Below are 18,570 nucleotides of genomic sequence, written 5' to 3'. Positions count from 1 at the left end.
TCATATAAGAGAGAATCGGTCATAATTTTCTCCGTTTTTGTAACATTTTTTTACTGGTTCTCTACACTTATTAGTTGTAGCTGTGTAGCGTGATTATATAATTGGTTGTAGCGTGATTATATATAGCTTATAGCCTTCCTCGATAAATGGGCTTTCTAAAACTGAAAGATTTTTTCAAATCGGACCAGTAGTTCTTGAGATTAGCGCGTTCAAACAAACAAACAAACAAACAAACTCTTCAGCTTTATAATATTATATAGTATATAGTATAGATTTATGCTTGCAGCTGGGAAGCCTGGGCTTGCCTCAATATTGAACTACTAAAATAATGAAACAACGTAGTTTTTCATTACATTAGTTTACCGAAAGTAGAGGGCAAAATATTTATGCTAAAAAAGACATTGTAACGGAAATATTCATGTCGTATGTACGAGTGTTGCCACGAAAATACAACATAAAGTTAGAGAACGCCACTTGTAATTTTTATTTGAACAAGCTTTAGCCCGGGACTTCGTCCGCGTGGTTTGTGACAGATTTTTTTTAATTCAATCTTTCATCCCCTATTTAATTATCCCATTGGGAGTGGAATTGATCAAAATCCTTTCTTACCGAATGCCTATGTCATAACATCTACCTGCATGCCAAATTTCAGCTCGATCCGTCCAGTGGTTTGGGCTGTGCGTGGATAGATCACTATATCAGTCAGTCACCTTTTGGTTATATACTCTTAAGTTTAAGATATTTGTCAATAGGTGGGAATAGCGCCGGTACCTATACGGCAATGCTCCCCGATTACCTAAAATCATTAATGGCAATACTTAAGTGTATCACTTTTGGAGGAGCTCGTGGCTTAGATAACAACAGCCGCACGGATCAATCTCTGAGGTTAAGCCATGCTTGTCGAGGTTGATTTGTGGATGGGTGACCATCTTATACATATCGAGTTCCTCCGTGTTTCGGAAGGCACGTTAAATTGTGGGTCCCGGCTGCCATTTTCGAAGATCTTTGACAGTCGTTAACAGTAGTCAGAAGCTTGAAAGTCTGACAACCAGTCTTACCGAAGGATATCGTGTTATCCCAGGTTACTGGGTTGTGGAGGTCTGATAGGCTGTCGCTCCATGTCAAACTCTGGTATTCAGCTGCATCCGGTGAGACTGGAACCAACATAGCTTGAAAGAATGGCTAAGCTGATATATTATATATACTAAATACTTAAGTGTATCACTTTTTTGCCTACACCTTCGAGTAAAACAGACATGATGCTATGTAATACTATGTATAGTTTATATACATCAGTCTCATATCATTTTTTATTTGAAGCAGCACAGCTGTTAAAAGTTTTATCATAACGCGCAACACGGTTGACAAATAGTCTGGTGAACCAACTGATATAACTTATGTTTATAGCTTTCAATTTTCATATTTTTGCGACGTTAACATATTTTAATTACATTTTTATTCATGCTTTTTTGTATGCAAATTAAGTTTTGTCATAGCAGATATAAATACAATAAAACACTTTTTATGAAACAACGATCTGTGTTGTTTCGACCCATATTGTCCCACTGCTGGGCATGAGGCAGTTTTTGGACTAGAAAAAAAAGACTGAAAGTATTTTTAAGACTTTATAGGCATTTAAAGTCTATGACGCTGGTCAACTACAGGTTGATCAATTTGTAATATTTCAAGAACTACAATCAAAACTATTAGATAAGTCAAAGACAAGAGTTTTTTTTAAATAAGGGATATAAGGCCTTTTAGTTTAGTAAGTATTTGGGGCTTTATATTTCTTCAACAATTGTTTAAAAAAATATTTGGCAAATAAATGAATTACGAATAGGTAAGTTATTAAGAAATACGTATAAACACAAGATAGGCAGAAACCAAAGAACGCTATTTGCTACGTACCTTACAAAGTTTGACTTTGTTTGCAATCATACGTATCACACGTACATACATACATATGTACATACATTATAACAACACGCTTTCTTCCTACAGGGGCAGTCAGAGACCAGAGAACGCCACTTGGTGAGTACCGTACCTTAAGTTTTATTTCATTCACAATTCTATTATTATGAATAGGTAAAGCCATCATTTTTCTGTTTGAAGAATGATTTTAATGTTCTATTGCATAATCTATACTATTATTATAAAGCTGAAGAATGTGTTTGTTTGTTTCAACGCGTTAATCTCAGGAACAACTAGTTCGATTTGAAAAATTCATTCAGTGTTAGGTAGCCTATTTAATGAGGAAGGCTATAAAGTATATATCATCACGCTACAACCAATCGGAGCAGAGTACCAGTAAAAAATGTTACAAAAACGGAGAAAATGTTGACCCATTCTCTCTAATGTTACGCAAGCGAAGTTGCGCGGGTCAGTTAGTTGTAAATATTTCCTTTTACTGTTTTGTTAGGTAGTTTTATAATATGAAATCTCTTGTATAAATTCAATAAAGCTCAATACAGCAGGAAAACAAACATTAAACACCTTTGCTTTCATACAAAAATTACGACAAAATTTTCGAATACCATTTAAAACACGAACGCGTAATACAAAGGCTTCAAACGTTTCAAACAGAATGCTACAGGAATGTTTCATTAAGCTCTCGTGTTCACTGTTTTTTTCAGTTTCAGTCCGAAGCGGGTTGGGGTTTTTTTGTTCAACCCCGGGTTGTTTAGGGTTATTGGGTTCAGTCCGTTAGATTTTAGTGCTTGGGTTTTGATTGGTAATTTTGTGGGTGTATTTTTAAAATGGTGTAAATACGCAAGTCCATCAGTGTGTTTTTTTGTTTAAAATAGTAGCTTTTATTTGATCGAAGTTAAAAAGTGGTTATGCAATGTTTTTGTAAAAAATGGTGCAGTTATTTAGCCCGAAAACATACCAAATCAGACTGATTTGCGCAGTTTTAATATAAAAAGGGTTTTTAAACAATGCTAAAAGATTCGTCCATACTGTCCGAATGGCTATTTAATATTAATAGATGACTTAAGATGAATGATAATAAGGGTACGTGGTACAAATAATACCATGCTGTGGACTTACAATGTGACAGGATGTAATGAAGTAAAATAAGTTTGTAATGATCGCACCAAGTGATGTTTTTAACATATTATTTATTTTTAACTGCACGTTTGGCGCAGTGGTTTAAGCGGTCACCTCGCCGCAACAACCGTAGCGCCGCGTGTGGTGGGTTCGAATCCCACCCGGGACAAATCTTTGTGTGATGAGCACGAGTATTTATTCTGAGCCTGGTTGACAAGTTATCAATATAAGTATGTATTTAGAAGTATATAAGTATGTTTATCAGTTATTTGGTTACCATAGTGCAAGCTCTGCTTAGTTTGGAATCAAATGACCGTGTGTGAGTTGTCCAACAATATTTATTTTTATTCTTATTTTATATGTTTTCCCCCATGTCATAGACAAAAAGCACAGTGATCGACCATTTTAACACCTGCAGCTGATTTCAAACGCAATTATCTAACACAATTAACAGCAAGTCTGTCAATAAACACGTAGTCAAAGTTTTCAATTAATTCTCACTGCAACGAATGTTGGTGATCTGTTGGCGTGAGTCCAAGTTTGGCAACTTGGCCGCAAATTCTAGACGTCTCGGGTAGTTGAGTATATTGCTAGATTTGTTGCTATGGATATTTGGAGGGGCTGAAATAGGAAGGGGTTGAAATTGGGTTTTTTGACGAGAATCTACGAGAATCTTTATGACACGTACTATTTAAATTCTGTTAAAAGTAAGAATAATACTTATTTATGTATATGAGGGCGCCCATAGCCAGTTGCACACGCCGATCGGTAAACGATCTGTGGGTTAAGCAAACCTTGGCCCGGTCATTCCATAGATGCTGAAGTCTCCGTGCTTCGGAGGGCACGTAAAAAGTCGGTCCCGGTTGTTTTCAATTAAGGTAAAAGTCGATAAGCCACGTCAAAGGACTTCGGGCTACTTGAACAACTTTGACACTAGGTTGAGCACTAGTCATACGATGAATTAAAAAAATACTTATAATAAACAATTATGTCGAATAATTAGTATGAGAAAAATAGTATAAGAAAGAACAGAATGACTTAATTATAAAAGTCAGCAGACTAAAAAAAATATACGATTCAATACGCATAATTTTTACAAATGAATGTAAATTATGTCATTTCAATAGAAACTTTGGCTACTAACTAAGGGTAAAATAATTTTAAAAAGAAATTTATAAGAAAAAATAGTTTTTCAAAGTGGTTTTTATAAAATATAATTTTTTCTTCAATAATTACGCTATTCAGATTCATGACATCAAATTTTATAAAAAAAAATATAGTCATTTTATTACTTTTAATCTTAGAAAATGTTTTAAAGTTAGTATGAGAATGGTGTTAAAAATCTCTTAAAATACAGTCCTTTTTAGTTGTAAAAATTTAGTGCACAAAGAATATCAGCCTGGATTGCCTGTGATTTAACAGGTAGTGTATAAAACAGCTGATTACAAAATCACAAGTAAAAAAAATGCACTTGGTATTTTCTTATTTGTATTAGAAATTTTTTAATGATAGCCTAGATTTGTGTTGCCCAATAAATTTCATGTCAATCTATGCTGCCCCCTATTTACCCCCCTTCTACCCCTAACCCTTTTTTTAATCGTTCATCCTGATCTAGGAGAAAACCAGAGTGAAAGTATAGCGATAAGCCCAATTTTCAGTCACCACACTGTCTACCCAATTTCAACCCCAAGAAGAACAATCCATATATAAAATAGAAATAAAAAACCCACTTCAAAAGAAACCAGACACCACACTAAACCCAAAACTCCTGTATCTAAGTATCTTACTTTTCCTGTAAAAGAATAATATATTTCCAGATCTAAGGCTTTCATGCGAAATAATAAATCACGTTAAATGTTAAAAAGTTCCCTTTTGTTAACAAAGTATCAAGAAAAAGTATCATTTGCTATCTGTTTTGAACAAGTATCGAAAACTTTGGGCGTAGTATATTGGTAGATTTGTATTAGCGATATATGGATATTTTTGAACTTTTTATTTTATTTAGAGACGTGAACTCTTTAACCTAATACTAGCTAGGCCGCGCAGCTTCGCTTGCTTACAAACTGTAAACTTTAAGCTTTTTAGCCTCTTAGGGGTAAAAATTTAAGAAATAGTTTTTGTTTGACTTCGAGTCTTCAACTATCTTAGGACGGAACTTAAAATCTTGACCAAGACGTGCAAGCAACTTTGTTTTTCGCGATTTTACAGCTAAACCATTAGACTGATTTTGATGAGCATATTCTGCTAGATATTAGGTTTTGGATTAACTTTGGCGCTACAATTTAGCCAGGACCACGCATATGCATATTTAATATAATTATTAATTTACACTAATATTGTCTACACCTTATTATTTATTTACACACTTTTTCTCATCTCACTCTCCTTCCTCTTTTAAACACCTTCACAACAATCTCTGCATCACCCTGAGGTAGACTGGCAGAAAATGCTCCTGGCATTAAGTCCGCCTTTATACAGCTCTGTATATAAAGTTTAAAATAAATAAATATTCTACGTTTTTTATTTTCAAAAATCTAAACTCTCTTCTTGCGCTCTCTCTTTCTCTCTCTCTCTCATCCCATATGGTAGCTGTGTACGCATTCCTTATCATTATCTCCTGAACCCACTTTTTAAATTCTAACGATATTCAATTAAAGAAATAATAAAAATAAAAAGTCAGTTTTTGGCACATAGTTTAACTAAAAGATCTATCCTTATTTTGATACAAAATATTGTCCTAATGTCCTCTTATGTTAGTCATGTCTTCAAGAAGAGGGGTCGAGTCAACAACAGACCGGTCAAGTGGGGGTTTGTCGACTCTTAGGATAACATGTAAGGGAATATGAAGAATAATGTTGGTTAAAGGGGTGGAAATAATGTGATAAAGTGATGCTAATATTAAAGATGTGAAAATCAATGTAAAACTTTCTGGACTAACTAGAATTTGACTATTTAGAATTAACTTTGAACCACGACAATGAAATAAAAAGAAATTTACTAGATTTTTATCTTAGACTGCTCCAAAATAGCTGATTTGATTTAAGTAAAATTTAGAAGAGATCATATCCTTGACAAGAAGATAGCCTACTTCAATATATTCGCAAATAGAAGTTCATAATAACTGTTTAAACCTATCTGTCTCTCTGTTTGGCTTACAGTGGTAAAATGCTGTAAAGATTTTGATAAAATTTAGCGTGGATGTAGATGGAGACCTGGGATCAAATATTAAAAAAAAATTAACCAATTAATGTCCCACTGCTGGGCAACGGTCTCTCCCGTAATGAGGAGAGGGGTCTTGAGTCCACCACTCTGGCCAAGTGCGGGTTGGGATCAAACATAGATTTCTTTTGTAGTTACAATACTCTAGAGTTATACTACAATAAAACAACCTACTTGATTTTCTTCTAAAAAAATATCGGCTTCTTTCAAAAGAAAGGCTAACGCGGACGAATCCGCGTGAATAACCTAGCAGATACTAAAACAAGGAACTCACAATCGTTATCGAATTAACTCGAATAGGTAACGTAGTTTTACTTGTTTCCCGTCTAACTTTGTCCCGGAAAATCGGGTAATACCCCCGGGAAAACCCACGGGTCGGGGTTTTTCTTACCTTGGAATTGGGTAAATATTTAATGGGTTTTTCTAAAGGTATTTGATGAGTACGTGAATACGTTTGTGTGATGTCATTACCTTTTCGAATGGGAGTCATGGGATATGTGAAAATATTGATGATGAAGATAAATATTTGTAGAAATTAAAATAACCTCTTGGCCTTTTTTAATGGAAACTTGACCAGCATATGGATTTGTATAATTTTTGTATACATAGAATAATTCACTGCACGTTTGGCGCAGTGGCTAAAGTTCACCTTGCCGCTATAATCATAGCGCCGCGTGTGGTGAGTTCGAATCCCCATTGGGGACAATTATTTTTGTGAAGAACACGAGTATTTGTTCTGAGCCTGGTTGTTAATTTATCTATATAATTATTTATTTAGAAATAAATATGTATGTTTATCAGTTATTTGATTACCATAGTACAAGCTCTGCTTAGTTTGGAATCAAATCACCGTGTGTGATTTGTCCAATGCTATTATTACTAATGTTGTGTGTGTCGAATGATTTTATTTTTTCTTACCCCAGGATATTTACGATTAACATCCTCCTTATAAATAATCCAAGTAGCCATATAAAAGCACTTATTAGCTTCAATAATATCGACACATCGTGATACATTGTCATGATATCTTCAGAACTGGCATGAAGCCAGCGTCAACAAGTATGCCGGGTGCAATAACACTATGGATTTAAGTCATGGTGTTTGTGAAAATAAGCCGACATTCCGTATTTTATATGCCATAAAATGTTTGCAGGTAGTGACAGAGTCATTATCATATTAGATCGGGGAAAAAGTCTTTTCATATTATAGTATGTATGAACTTGTAATAAAATCTTTTCTCCACACAAAAAAACTCGATATTTGGGTACCTCACGAGATCACTGAAAGAAAGCTAATGAACCATGTACTCATTTGTGATTCTTAAAGCCAAAGAGATTTTATTACAAGTTCATACATACTGTAATGAGAAAAGACTTCTTCCCCGACCTAATATGTATGTGATACTAAAGCATCTAAAATACATGACTAGGCATCGATGATTGATACAACAGAATCAATGGTTAATACACAATTTTTAAAAAATACACGTAAATGTCAGCATACGAGGCCAGTTGCAACCGTTAGGTTAACGATATGTGGGTTAAGCAAACGTTGGATCGGTCATTCCATAGATGGGTGACCGCATAGTGGTATTTGAACCGGGCGTCTCCGTGCTTCGGAGGGCACGTAAAAAGTCGGTCCCGGTTGTTGTCAATAAAGATAAGTATTAAGATAGTCGTTAAGGCAGGTCAAAGGCTTTCGGGCGGCTTGAACAATTTTGAAACTAGGTTGACCATTAACCATACGATGAGAGAGACCATGGCATCAGCCATTGAGGTCTAAGTATCAACTATCGATTTCCTTAGCAACAACGATCGACGTTTTAATGTATGCAAATGATTTTGTATCAACTTTCTAATAATTATTCTATTATCACTAAGTAACCATAATAAAGTACGTATTAACAATAATACGTACATAATTCTATATTTCTTAAGACCTGGCATGAAGCCAGCGTCAACAAGTAAGGGTAATAACACTATGCATTTACATAAAACATGGATGTTTGTGATAATATGATGACATCAAGTTTATGGTATCGGGAAAACAGTGTATTAGAATAATCGTAAGGTCATTGACACGCCCCCAGTTTTTGTATTAGTAACTTTATATTTTCTGTTTGTATTACAGCCGTAAAATAAGCTAGCTGAATTTGATTGCAAGTTGAAAAACTATTTCTTTTCATTCGTTTTATAATATTCCTGATTTTTTCCAAACCTTTTTGTGTCCTACTTCTAGGAAAAGATTAGATTTAAGAATCAAATTATTTATTAACCCCCGTTTTCTAAGGTACATTTAGCGGTAGTTTATCTATTCAATAACGTTTAAACTCATATAAGTACAATATATAGGGTCTCGATTTTACCCTTTATATAAGGAACCCTAAAAACGTATACTAACACTACTTTCCAAGCAAAGTAACGCAAGAAACTTAGCTCGCATTTTTGCGAGTTAAATCCACACAAACTAAGTTAGGAACTTTTATCCCAGAACTGGTTAATGTGGATACAGTAATAAGTATACTAACTATACTACTTAGTTAGTTAGTCGACTAAGAAGATAAGAGTATTAGGAAACATTTTTATAGGGACAGGGAAGTTAGGTGCCTCTGTGGCGCGGTCGGTAGTGTGTCTACTATCACAACTGATAGATCTTGAAGTTGCAGGTTCGAATCCAGGTTCGATTACGAAAATGTACTATTGATCTTTTGTAATTTAGTAAAGTTTCGAAATTTTTTATCAATAAATTCTTATTTAGTAGACGTGACGTCAACTTGAATCCGACTGCTGATGAGGTCTCGGGTTCGATTCCCGGGTCGGGAAAATTTATTTTTTATAACATATTTTATGGAGAAAGCATGCTGTGCCAACCTCAGTCGGAGTAGGACCGAAGATAATTTTGTAAAGTTCTTAGTCTAGTAGAGTTTATTATGATTTCTTAGTTTATTATGATATTTATCAATTGTAGCCCGGAATTTGATAACGTGCCCGGTATATGACAATAGGCTCGCCCCCTATTACATAACTCTATTCCTTCACTCTCATAGACCGGTGGGACGGATAACCGAAGCGACCAGCGAGAGGTCAGGCGCAGGACTGACAATATTGTTAATGAGGACTCTTGGGTTAATTTTATTCACCTACCCACACCATTGGGTATAGCAGGCGTGATATGTTAAATGCATTAATTTCTAAACACAGTTTTAAACCCACGACTTTTAAATGAAAACCATGGCCGTTAATCCCATAAAGTTATAATGAGTTTTAAACAAGGAAGGAGTAACGAGAAACATAAATAATAGCAGGTAAATAATTATATCAAATTAATTTTCGCATAACATTTCTTGTTGCGGAATTAAAACGTTAAATTGTTGTGAAGTGTTAATTGAAATTCGTCATAATTGAATAAAATTATATACACATGTAAATCACGCCTTTTACAAAACAACAATGGTTAACAAACCAATAACGGCTTCCGTGGCGCAGTGGTTAAGGTGGTCACCATGCCATTACCATTGCGTCGGGAAGCATTAGTTCGCTATCCATACGAAAGAAATATTTGTGCGATTCACTAGTTGTTTCGGGTCTGGTTGTACTTTGTGTCCGTTGTTTGTTTGTGCGTTTACATTAACAAACGTAAATATCACGCCTGAAAACACTAAAAAATCACGAAAAATCCAAATTGCCCATTAGTATATATAGCTATGGGCGATATTCAAATTAGGGCTCCACCAATAAATACGCTCAAAGCTTTAGACTTAAGTCTGTCTAAATTCATGGCAGGTTAAAGTTGAGGATGTAGTTAAGGTGTCACTAGATGGCGTTAGTGTTGCGAACCCCTCAAAGTTCATTAAAATCAAGAGATTCACGAGGGACCTTTAAATTTTGTGGAGTACAAGTTAAAAGATATAAGCGTTTTTAGAGCTTATGATTCTTGTGATACAGAACAAAGAAAAACGCTAGAAAAAAAGTTCCTTTTGAGGTGATATGCTCTTTTAATATGTATGGTGATTTTCAAACATTCTTTTAGCATAATAATAGTAGAAAATAAAAAAAAATACATTTATGAAAGATCAAAACAGATGAAAATATTGTCTGGCCCCCTGTTACATAAGACTCACATTGTTAATTGCAAAACGTGGGCGTATTTCATACAGCTCTGCTTACACTTTCAGGTATAACAGGCGTAACATTATATGAGTAGAATGATTTTTTTGAGCACGTAAAAGACAAAAACAACCGGTTCGTGAAAAGCGTTTTTATAACAACTAATCATATAGCAAAAATTTGTCCAGTAGGAACGTTTCCACTATTTTTATGTAAGCGACAGCGGGTAGCGTATCGCTACCTCTTGTAACTTAAAACCAACTCCGTCTTGATGAAGAGGTAAAACAATTAGGGAAGGTAATTAATACGACCGACGCGGTTAGCACCTCGCTATATGCTATATAGCTGTTATATAGTCTTTATATAACCCGCTATATAACCCACTAAAATGTATCAACTTTAGTAAGATTGCCTATCGTATTATAGTAAAGATAGTTTAATTAAATTGATTTAGAAAGTTATAGCAACGATAATAATAACGGCTTCAATATTCAACCATGGGTAGTTTTGAAAGTTGCGGACTGTGCAAGAGTTTGTGTATCCGATTTTTTCTGGGTATATTATTTAAAAATCATCGTTTTCTAAATTCCTACCATTAGCACTAGGTTAAATGATAATGACAAAATAAAACAAATTATTTATTCATTTAAGACAAATCATGAAACATTACATACATAAAATCACGCCTTTTCTCATTAGGGTAGGCAGAGACCAGAGGACGCCACTTGACATCCTTACAAACTCACAAGGTGTATGAATGTGGATGAGGCTTCATTCGCAGCCATACACCTTTTCATACAAATGAACAATCAATGACAATATTTGCAGTTTGTAATTTTGTTGACAGTTAAGTACTTTTCAAAGTGCTGGCAAGAAACTTGTGGATACATGGCCAAGCCTGTATTTCATGTAACCGCATTAAAACAACCAAAAGTGGCAAAATCTATGTTATCCAAACTAAAACTGAATGAATCGCGACATTCGAACGACTTGTAAAAAATATCTGATCCCTTTTCCTTTGCCTTCGGAGGTCAATTTGGACCTCTAAGACCCTAACAGATGCACCTAATAGCCCTTCATTCGCGAAATAACTTGGGGACAATTTCACAATTCATTTAACATACTCTTTTTGTAAGGGTTCCGTATCCAAAGGGTAAAAATCGGACCCTATTACTGAGACTTCGCTGTCTGTCTGTCTGTCTGCCTGCCTGCCTGTCTGTCTGTTTGTTAGTCTGTCTATCTGTCACCAGCCTGTACCTCATGAACCCTGATAGTTAGGCAACTAAAACAACAAATACAAAAAAATATATTTATGGGAGCTCCACTACAACAAACGTGTTTTTTTTTTTGCTTATTTTGGCTCGATATTGATGATGACAACAAGTAGTCGCTACGAATAATTAAATATGTATTTATTTTACAGAATATGTCTTTATAAATTAATTTAAACATATGAATAGTACAGAACCCTTTGTACGCGAGTCCAACTTGACCGGTTTTTCCAAATCGTTTGTAATTTTAGTGAGTTCTTTTTAAATCGGTGGCCATCTTGCAAATTGGTTGCTATTTGCTTTCGCCTTGTTCGGTCTACAGTTTTTTAGATATTTTATAGACTTTTGAGGTTATAGTGTCAATTTATTTAGTGTGGCTATCGGCAGAGATGATCGGTTTTTGTCTGGCTTTGAATATAAAGTAAATTTATTAGAATTTATATGTACTAAAGAATAAAATTAAGAAAGTACTTAATTGTTTAGAATTCTGAAGCGTGATTGCAAATTTTCATGATGTCTAATTTGTAAGACAGAAAACAGAGTAACGGATGTTAGAAAGGTACTTTAATTTTTTTGTTTTTCCACCGATATCTTCAATTAATTTTGACGTGGAAGCTCGTGTGACACGTTTATAGAACCGACTGTAGAATATCACTCTACAATACCTTAGATACTTTTTATTGACATTTAAGCCACTACAAGTGGAACTAAATAAAAACCAAAACAAAGAAATCATAGCTGCATTTAACTCATCTATAAAATTTTATCGCCTGCCATTCGTACTAAAATCTCAACGAATCTAGCCTACATCTAAAATCGGAAACCCGGAACTATTTTCAATCAAACCAATACATTTTGTACAGAAACAGGGAGTTAATAAAATTGACCGGTCCATATTTAGGGCAGCATTTCCTGCAGGCCGATATTTATGTCAATTGACCTGTTACAAAAATGCCTTTGATAGACTTGTACTATTTTTCGCAGTAGTGTGAGTAAATTTAGGAATTGTAATGTTTTGGCCACATTTGTGCAGTTGTAGTTTTATTCCATCACTAGTATTTTTTATACCAGACAGACCAATTATTACTATGGGAAATTCAAGTGCGCCCGAGTCTGGACATTGACTTAAACAGTTTCCAATACCCCGGAAACATTTGCTAGTAAAATAACGTGAAGGGTATTCTTGTAAGAAAACATCGGGAGCTGTGTCTCCCCGAGGAAATCTTTGTAAGAAGGTTTTTGAAGATTGATGGCTGATGATTGTGTTTTCTTTCTGGATGTCCTTGTACCTGTATCGTGATTTACAGCTGGTACTATCTAATGATGAGCGTTGGACATCAAAAAATATTTGTAATTCTTTTTTTATTAAAAAATCGTTATAGATCTGGTTGTCGAAAGTCGATAGTGGTACCTAGAAAATGATCCCTCGATTGTTCTCAGTAATTTTATCAATATGAAAATCTACACTGTTTTCATTTCTAACAATTATTTGTGTTGCCAATAAAAGAAAAGAATCTCCGTTAAGACCAAGTGAGTTAAATTTTCACGTGAATCATTTAATATTAGTTGCTAAAACTGTAGTATTTATGTTAGTTGAATCAAGTATCTAATTGTATTGTTTATTATTTCTATATTTTTTGTCATCAAAACTTTGGTGATAACTGCATGGTTATCAATACATATGAATCTGCAGCTTCAGAACTACAGTTTCTACATTTCACGTTCTTAACGTTTAATCTTAAGGTAATACCTTTTGCTAAATTCGACTATTTCTACCTTAACTTCTAATATACTTACAGAGACTGCGAGAGGTACTTGGACAATCCAAGTTTCGATATCTTGCTTCCCTTGATGCCCTCATTGACAATATTAGTGACGGTCAAAAAGTTCTTCGTCATGGTCGACGACTCTTGAGACGTCACTATCAAAATCACAAACAAATTAAACCACTGGCAACACAGAAAAACACTCAATAATTTTTAACACTGCAACACTTACTTTTCAAATTGAGAACACAACATCGAATTCTTATTTCGAATTATCGCAACAGGTAACACGCGAAATATTTTTTTTAACGGATTTTTGTAACGGTATTTTTTTTATTTTTGTATTTTTTCTCTCTTTTTATCACAGACGCTGTTTCTCGTTGTATTGTTTTCGCAAACCTGAAAAGGAAGGTTTTTTTGTTCAATTTGTTTTTCTTCAGTGTTGCCTGAAAGTACTTTGTGAATTGAAAAGCTGAAGGTGTTTCCGAATGAATCGTTTTAGAAATTCTTTTGGGATTGCTTGCTTTTGTTTAAGTGATTTCAAGTAAATATTATGAAATGTTTTGTTCTGAAATTAGATTTTTTTTAAATGAATATCCTATTCGTATATTATTTGATTTTCATCATCATCATCATCATCTCAGCCGGGAATCGTCCACTGCTGGACAAAGGCCTCCCCCATCGAGCGCCAATAGGACCGGTCCTGGGCCGCCCTCATCCATCGGACTCCGGCAACCCTTACCAGGTCGTCGGTCCATTATTTGATTTTATTCATTCTTAATTCTCTTTTAAATATAATATAATAGAATAATGTATTGGTAATTTTATTATTTTCTTTGGTAAAAATCGATGACTCTTGCTGTACAGACTAACATATACCTGTTTTTTCAGTTAATTTTTGTGTAATTTCTGTAAAAAATGACTCTTTTTATTATAACACTAAAATAAAGAATATCGGAAAAAGAGATTCAACTAATTTTCTTTCGACTGCAAGCCTTTTTTCGCCTCACATTGTCCTTTATATTCTTGCTGTCACTAAAACAGCCCACTCTCACATATTAATTTTAATTAGTTAGGCAAGGAGTCAGCAACTTGTGTTACGCGACCTAATTGTGAAGTTTAGAACAAGTTAGCTGTTACGAATGTATAATGGTTGACGAGGCTGGGAGAAACTTGGCCCACTGTGCACTATTTGTAGGAAAGGTCGTTGTGAAAGCGTAATTTTCATGGGAGTCATGTGTGACATGTACGTTTCATAATAGATTGTTGATATATTATTATGTGAAGGAAAACATCGTGGTGAAACCTTGCATGCCTAAAAATTTGCTTAATACATTTATTGAGGGCATGCAAAGTCCCCGACCCACACTTGGCCAGCGTGGTGGACTCAAGGCCTAACCCTTCCCCCTCGTTTGGGAGGAGACCCTTGCCCAGTAGTGGGACAGTTATAGATAAATAAAATCGGATACTGTTATTTTTCTTACGAGCATACGACAAATCGAGCGTTGAGCTTAATATGGGGTTTGCGTCTAATAAAAAGAAGTGCGTAATTCTTTAAGAAGAATATATTTCTACGAAGACACTGTTTTTTGATTCAAAACACTTCCACAGTACTCATTTTCACAACATTTATTCTACTTTTCTGTCGCGACGAACACGAAATAAAGCTTAATATATTCCAAAACACGTTTACGCGAGAAAATATTATTCAGATTCTCTAAAAATAACTAGTCTCAGGTAAAAGAATACTGACTTTGTATTATAGTGGGGGAAGAAGTGAAAAGGCTGACTTTGCGATTCTAGATTCGATTTTGGATTTTTGATGTTCAGATTTGTCTATTTACCCCTTCAGATTCGATATCAGATATTTATTGCGAGCAATTTTTTGATAAAATTTGGAGAGACGCTAGCTAGTGATAGCCGAGTGGTATAAGTGGATATATTGAGGCAACACACCAATGACTTTTCGAAGTTATGTGTGTATTATAAATAATTATCACTTGCTCCAACGCTGAAGGAAAACATATTGAAGAAACCTTGCATGCCTAAAATTTACACAAAGTCCCCAACTCGCACTTGGCCAGCGTGTTGGACTCAAGGCCTAACCCCTTCCCTCATTACAGGAAAAGACCCTTGCCCAGCAGTGGGACATTAATGAGTTAAATTTATTTAGGGCTAGGTAGGTAGGTAGCTGAAAAAACTGTAGTCGAAGCAGTAGATTTTTATTTCTTATGTACCTATACACCCACACTTAAAATCACGTTATTCCCATAGGGGTTGGCAGAGACCAAAGAAAGTAAATTGCTTTATTCACAACCTAATATACGAAAATAGAAAATCTTAAAGCTCTCGAATTTTGTCCAATGACATTTAGATCTCCCATATATTAAACGAAACTATTTTCAAATAAGTCAGTCTATTCTCAGTAAGTAAATAATAAGAGAAAGACTAACAAATAAGACATAAAACAGTACCTTTTTCCCAATTGATTTTGATTAAAATTTATTCGCAATTTCACCTACATTTGGCATCAAACATTAAACACCTTTTGGACCCAAAACTTTAACAATTTATCTTGTAATTGTCCATTGATTAGGACCAGACTTAGGCTGCCTATCCACCGGAGGCTGTGACGGGACGGGACTGTGATGTTTTTCTTGTGCAAAATACGGAAAATACTAATAAAATACTATAGTCCAACAATAAAATTTTACAGATAGCATTGGATGCGAGGTCCAAATCTCAGATGTATAGTCCGACAAACCAGGTAACTGGGTTGTGAAAGTCTGATAGACAGTCGCTTCATGTAAAATACTGGTATTCAGCTGCATCCGGTAAGACTGGAACTCCAACATAGTTGGAAGAAAGACTAGGTTGGAAGGTACCTTGTATACATGGTTTGTTGCTGGAAGAGCTAGATGAAAATCTGAATTTATAGATATTATTGAAAAAAGAAACCAGCAGTCTTGTATGACAAAACGTATGGATGTGGATGAAGCAAGGGAAGTTTCTAAGGATAGTAACAGGTAGCGTCTTCAGGCAGAGACCATATAGGGTAGGCAGCGGCCTACCCTATATGAAGAAGGCTTTTATTTAACCAATAACAGTAAACTATTAAAAGAGAACGTAGATTCATACTACCCTATTAGTTCATATTTTTCAAACTCTCCTCTCTCGTGGACAAGCAACTTTAGCGTCCGTTTCCAAAGAAAACATTACTATTTGTTCTAAATTATAGACTTTTAAAGAACTACTTTTATTAAAGAGAGTGTATTTTACTTGAAAAATTGTATTTTCTTTGATATAATTCAATTTGGCGATCGGTTGGGTTATTTTTCTTACATTAGGGTTGCAAAAAGGTATCTTTGGATCTTTTATATTGATTGGTTATTTCAAAGGGGTAAGATAAAGTTAACGTTCCCGGTAAATGGCAATATGCTTGCCTATTATATAGCGGTAACATAACACCTGTAGTAAAATAAAGAGTAAGCAGAAGTGTTTATAATACACCCACGATTCGTCATTTACAATGTTAGTCCCATGTAATGGGAGGGGCCTTTTGGCATATACCAAAAAGGTTGTTGAACTCCAGGATACTATTGAGAAATATTCTAATTTAAATAAGCATATTGCTATACATATAATACAAGGAACGTTACTAAACTTCCGGGCTACTATTGAAAAAAAACTCTAAAATAAATTAGGATGGATTAATAACACTTTACCCGACCCGGGAACCAAACACGAGACCTCGTAGTCAGTAGTCGTATGCACTACTGCTCATACCCATGCACTGTTATCAAAGAATATATTTGATTTTTGTATTTTATGTACATATAGCTGACCTGCGCAACTTCGCTTGCGTCACATAAGAGAGAATGGGTCAAAATTTTCCCCGTTTTTGTTACTATTTTCACTGGTACTCTGCTCCTATTGGTAGTAGCGTGATGACATATAGCCTATAACCTTCCCCGATAAATGGACTATCTAACACTGAAAGAATTATTCAAATCGGACCAGTAGTTCCTGAGATTAGCGCGTTCAAACAACCAACAAACAATCAAACAAACAAACAAACTCTTCAGCTTTATAATAATAATATAGATTTATGTTTTAATAATAGTATAGATTTATGTTTTAATTCTCAAACCAGAAAACTTCAAGTTTCAAAACCATTTAACATCTAAATCGTTAGTTCACTTGTAATGTTCGACTCAGTCCCCTGGCCATAAAGCCAGCGGCTTACAACTTGGCTTTTATGTCATTTGTAACCAAGTCACGTGGCTCTCTGATTGTATAGATATCGCTTACTACGAGGATTTTGAAAGTTTGGACAAATTATTATAAAGGTCGTGTAAGGTCACTTTGCTGGTCCACGTAGTTTTTGATTTTTATTAAAATGTTGACCTTTATTTTATTGGCCTAACGTTTTGCAAGCCAAGGTACCGTTAAATTTATGGCCAATAGGCAATTGAGAGCAGTCTGCTGAAATGCTGAACATCAATGCATGTTTTAGTTTAAATAAGGTGATGGTTTATTGTCGTTCCGACTTAGTTAGTTTGACGTGTAATTTAGAAAATAAAAGCTTGCCAGAGGTAACAGATTTTAAAAACCTACTTTTGAAAAATCTAAATATCTTTAGAATGCTGATAGTATTTTAAACTTATTTATATAATTTATTATAAAGCTTAAACTTGAATAACAATTGACATGTTTGCCGTTTGAAATGCTTTCAAATATTTATTCTGTTAATGTAGAGAATCAAAGTCACTAACTACATCTATGACAAAATGCAGCAAGATTACTTTGAACTATCGCACTAATGACCATTATATAAAATCGTCAAGTTGTATATGCGCAAAATCACACCCAATTCCCCGCACTAAAACAAATTCAAGATCGAAAAACTACAAACTCCCGCAAACAGAAAAAACAGCTAGAAACCTACACCGTCAATACAAAAACAACCAAATAAATAACGAGAAAGAAACTCCTAAACTTTTATTTTATAGCCACACGACGCAATAAAAAGGCTAAAATCCTTCTTCTTCGTACAAACGATTCCGGGAAATAATGGATACATTAACTCGCTGTAAGTAGATATCGGTTCAGTACCATCTTGTGAGATTAAATGTAAATTATGTTCAATTTTCGTTAGTG

At 34.7% G+C, this 18,570-nt stretch overlaps 2 protein-coding genes across 6 annotated transcripts in view; one reads left to right on the top strand and one right to left on the bottom strand.

Annotated features, from left to right (window-relative positions):
* Positions 1-18,570, bottom strand: part of Syt7 (Synaptotagmin 7) — a 679,167-nt gene that overhangs the window by 271,221 nt on the left and 389,376 nt on the right. The window contains exons 2-3 of one of the 5 annotated variants that reach the window (XM_076132580.1): positions 13,643-13,809; positions 13,442-13,565 (exon numbers count right to left, since the gene is read on the bottom strand). The exons of the other annotated variants lie outside the window; for them this stretch is intronic. Of the exons in view, the coding sequence (XP_075988695.1) occupies positions 13,442-13,565; position 13,643 (125 nt within the window). The 5' untranslated portion in view covers positions 13,644-13,809. The remainder of the gene's footprint in view (positions 1-13,441; positions 13,566-13,642; positions 13,810-18,570) is intronic. 5 annotated transcript variants of the gene reach the window in all.
* LOC142984778 (osteomodulin-like) overlaps positions 2,002-18,570 on the top strand; it is a 443,673-nt gene continuing 427,104 nt past the window's right edge. Inside the window, exon 1 of the mRNA XM_076132589.1 lies at positions 2,002-2,031. The gene's annotated coding sequence lies outside the window, so the exon portion shown is untranslated. The remainder of the gene's footprint in view (positions 2,032-18,570) is intronic.

Source organism: Anticarsia gemmatalis, chromosome 28 (genome assembly GCF_050436995.1).
Source record: "Anticarsia gemmatalis isolate Benzon Research Colony breed Stoneville strain chromosome 28, ilAntGemm2 primary, whole genome shotgun sequence".
In the NCBI taxonomy this organism is placed as follows: domain Eukaryota; kingdom Metazoa; phylum Arthropoda; class Insecta; order Lepidoptera; family Erebidae; genus Anticarsia; species Anticarsia gemmatalis.
The sequence above is the reverse complement of the archived record's forward strand: the minus strand, read 5'-3'. Positions and strand labels throughout refer to the sequence as shown.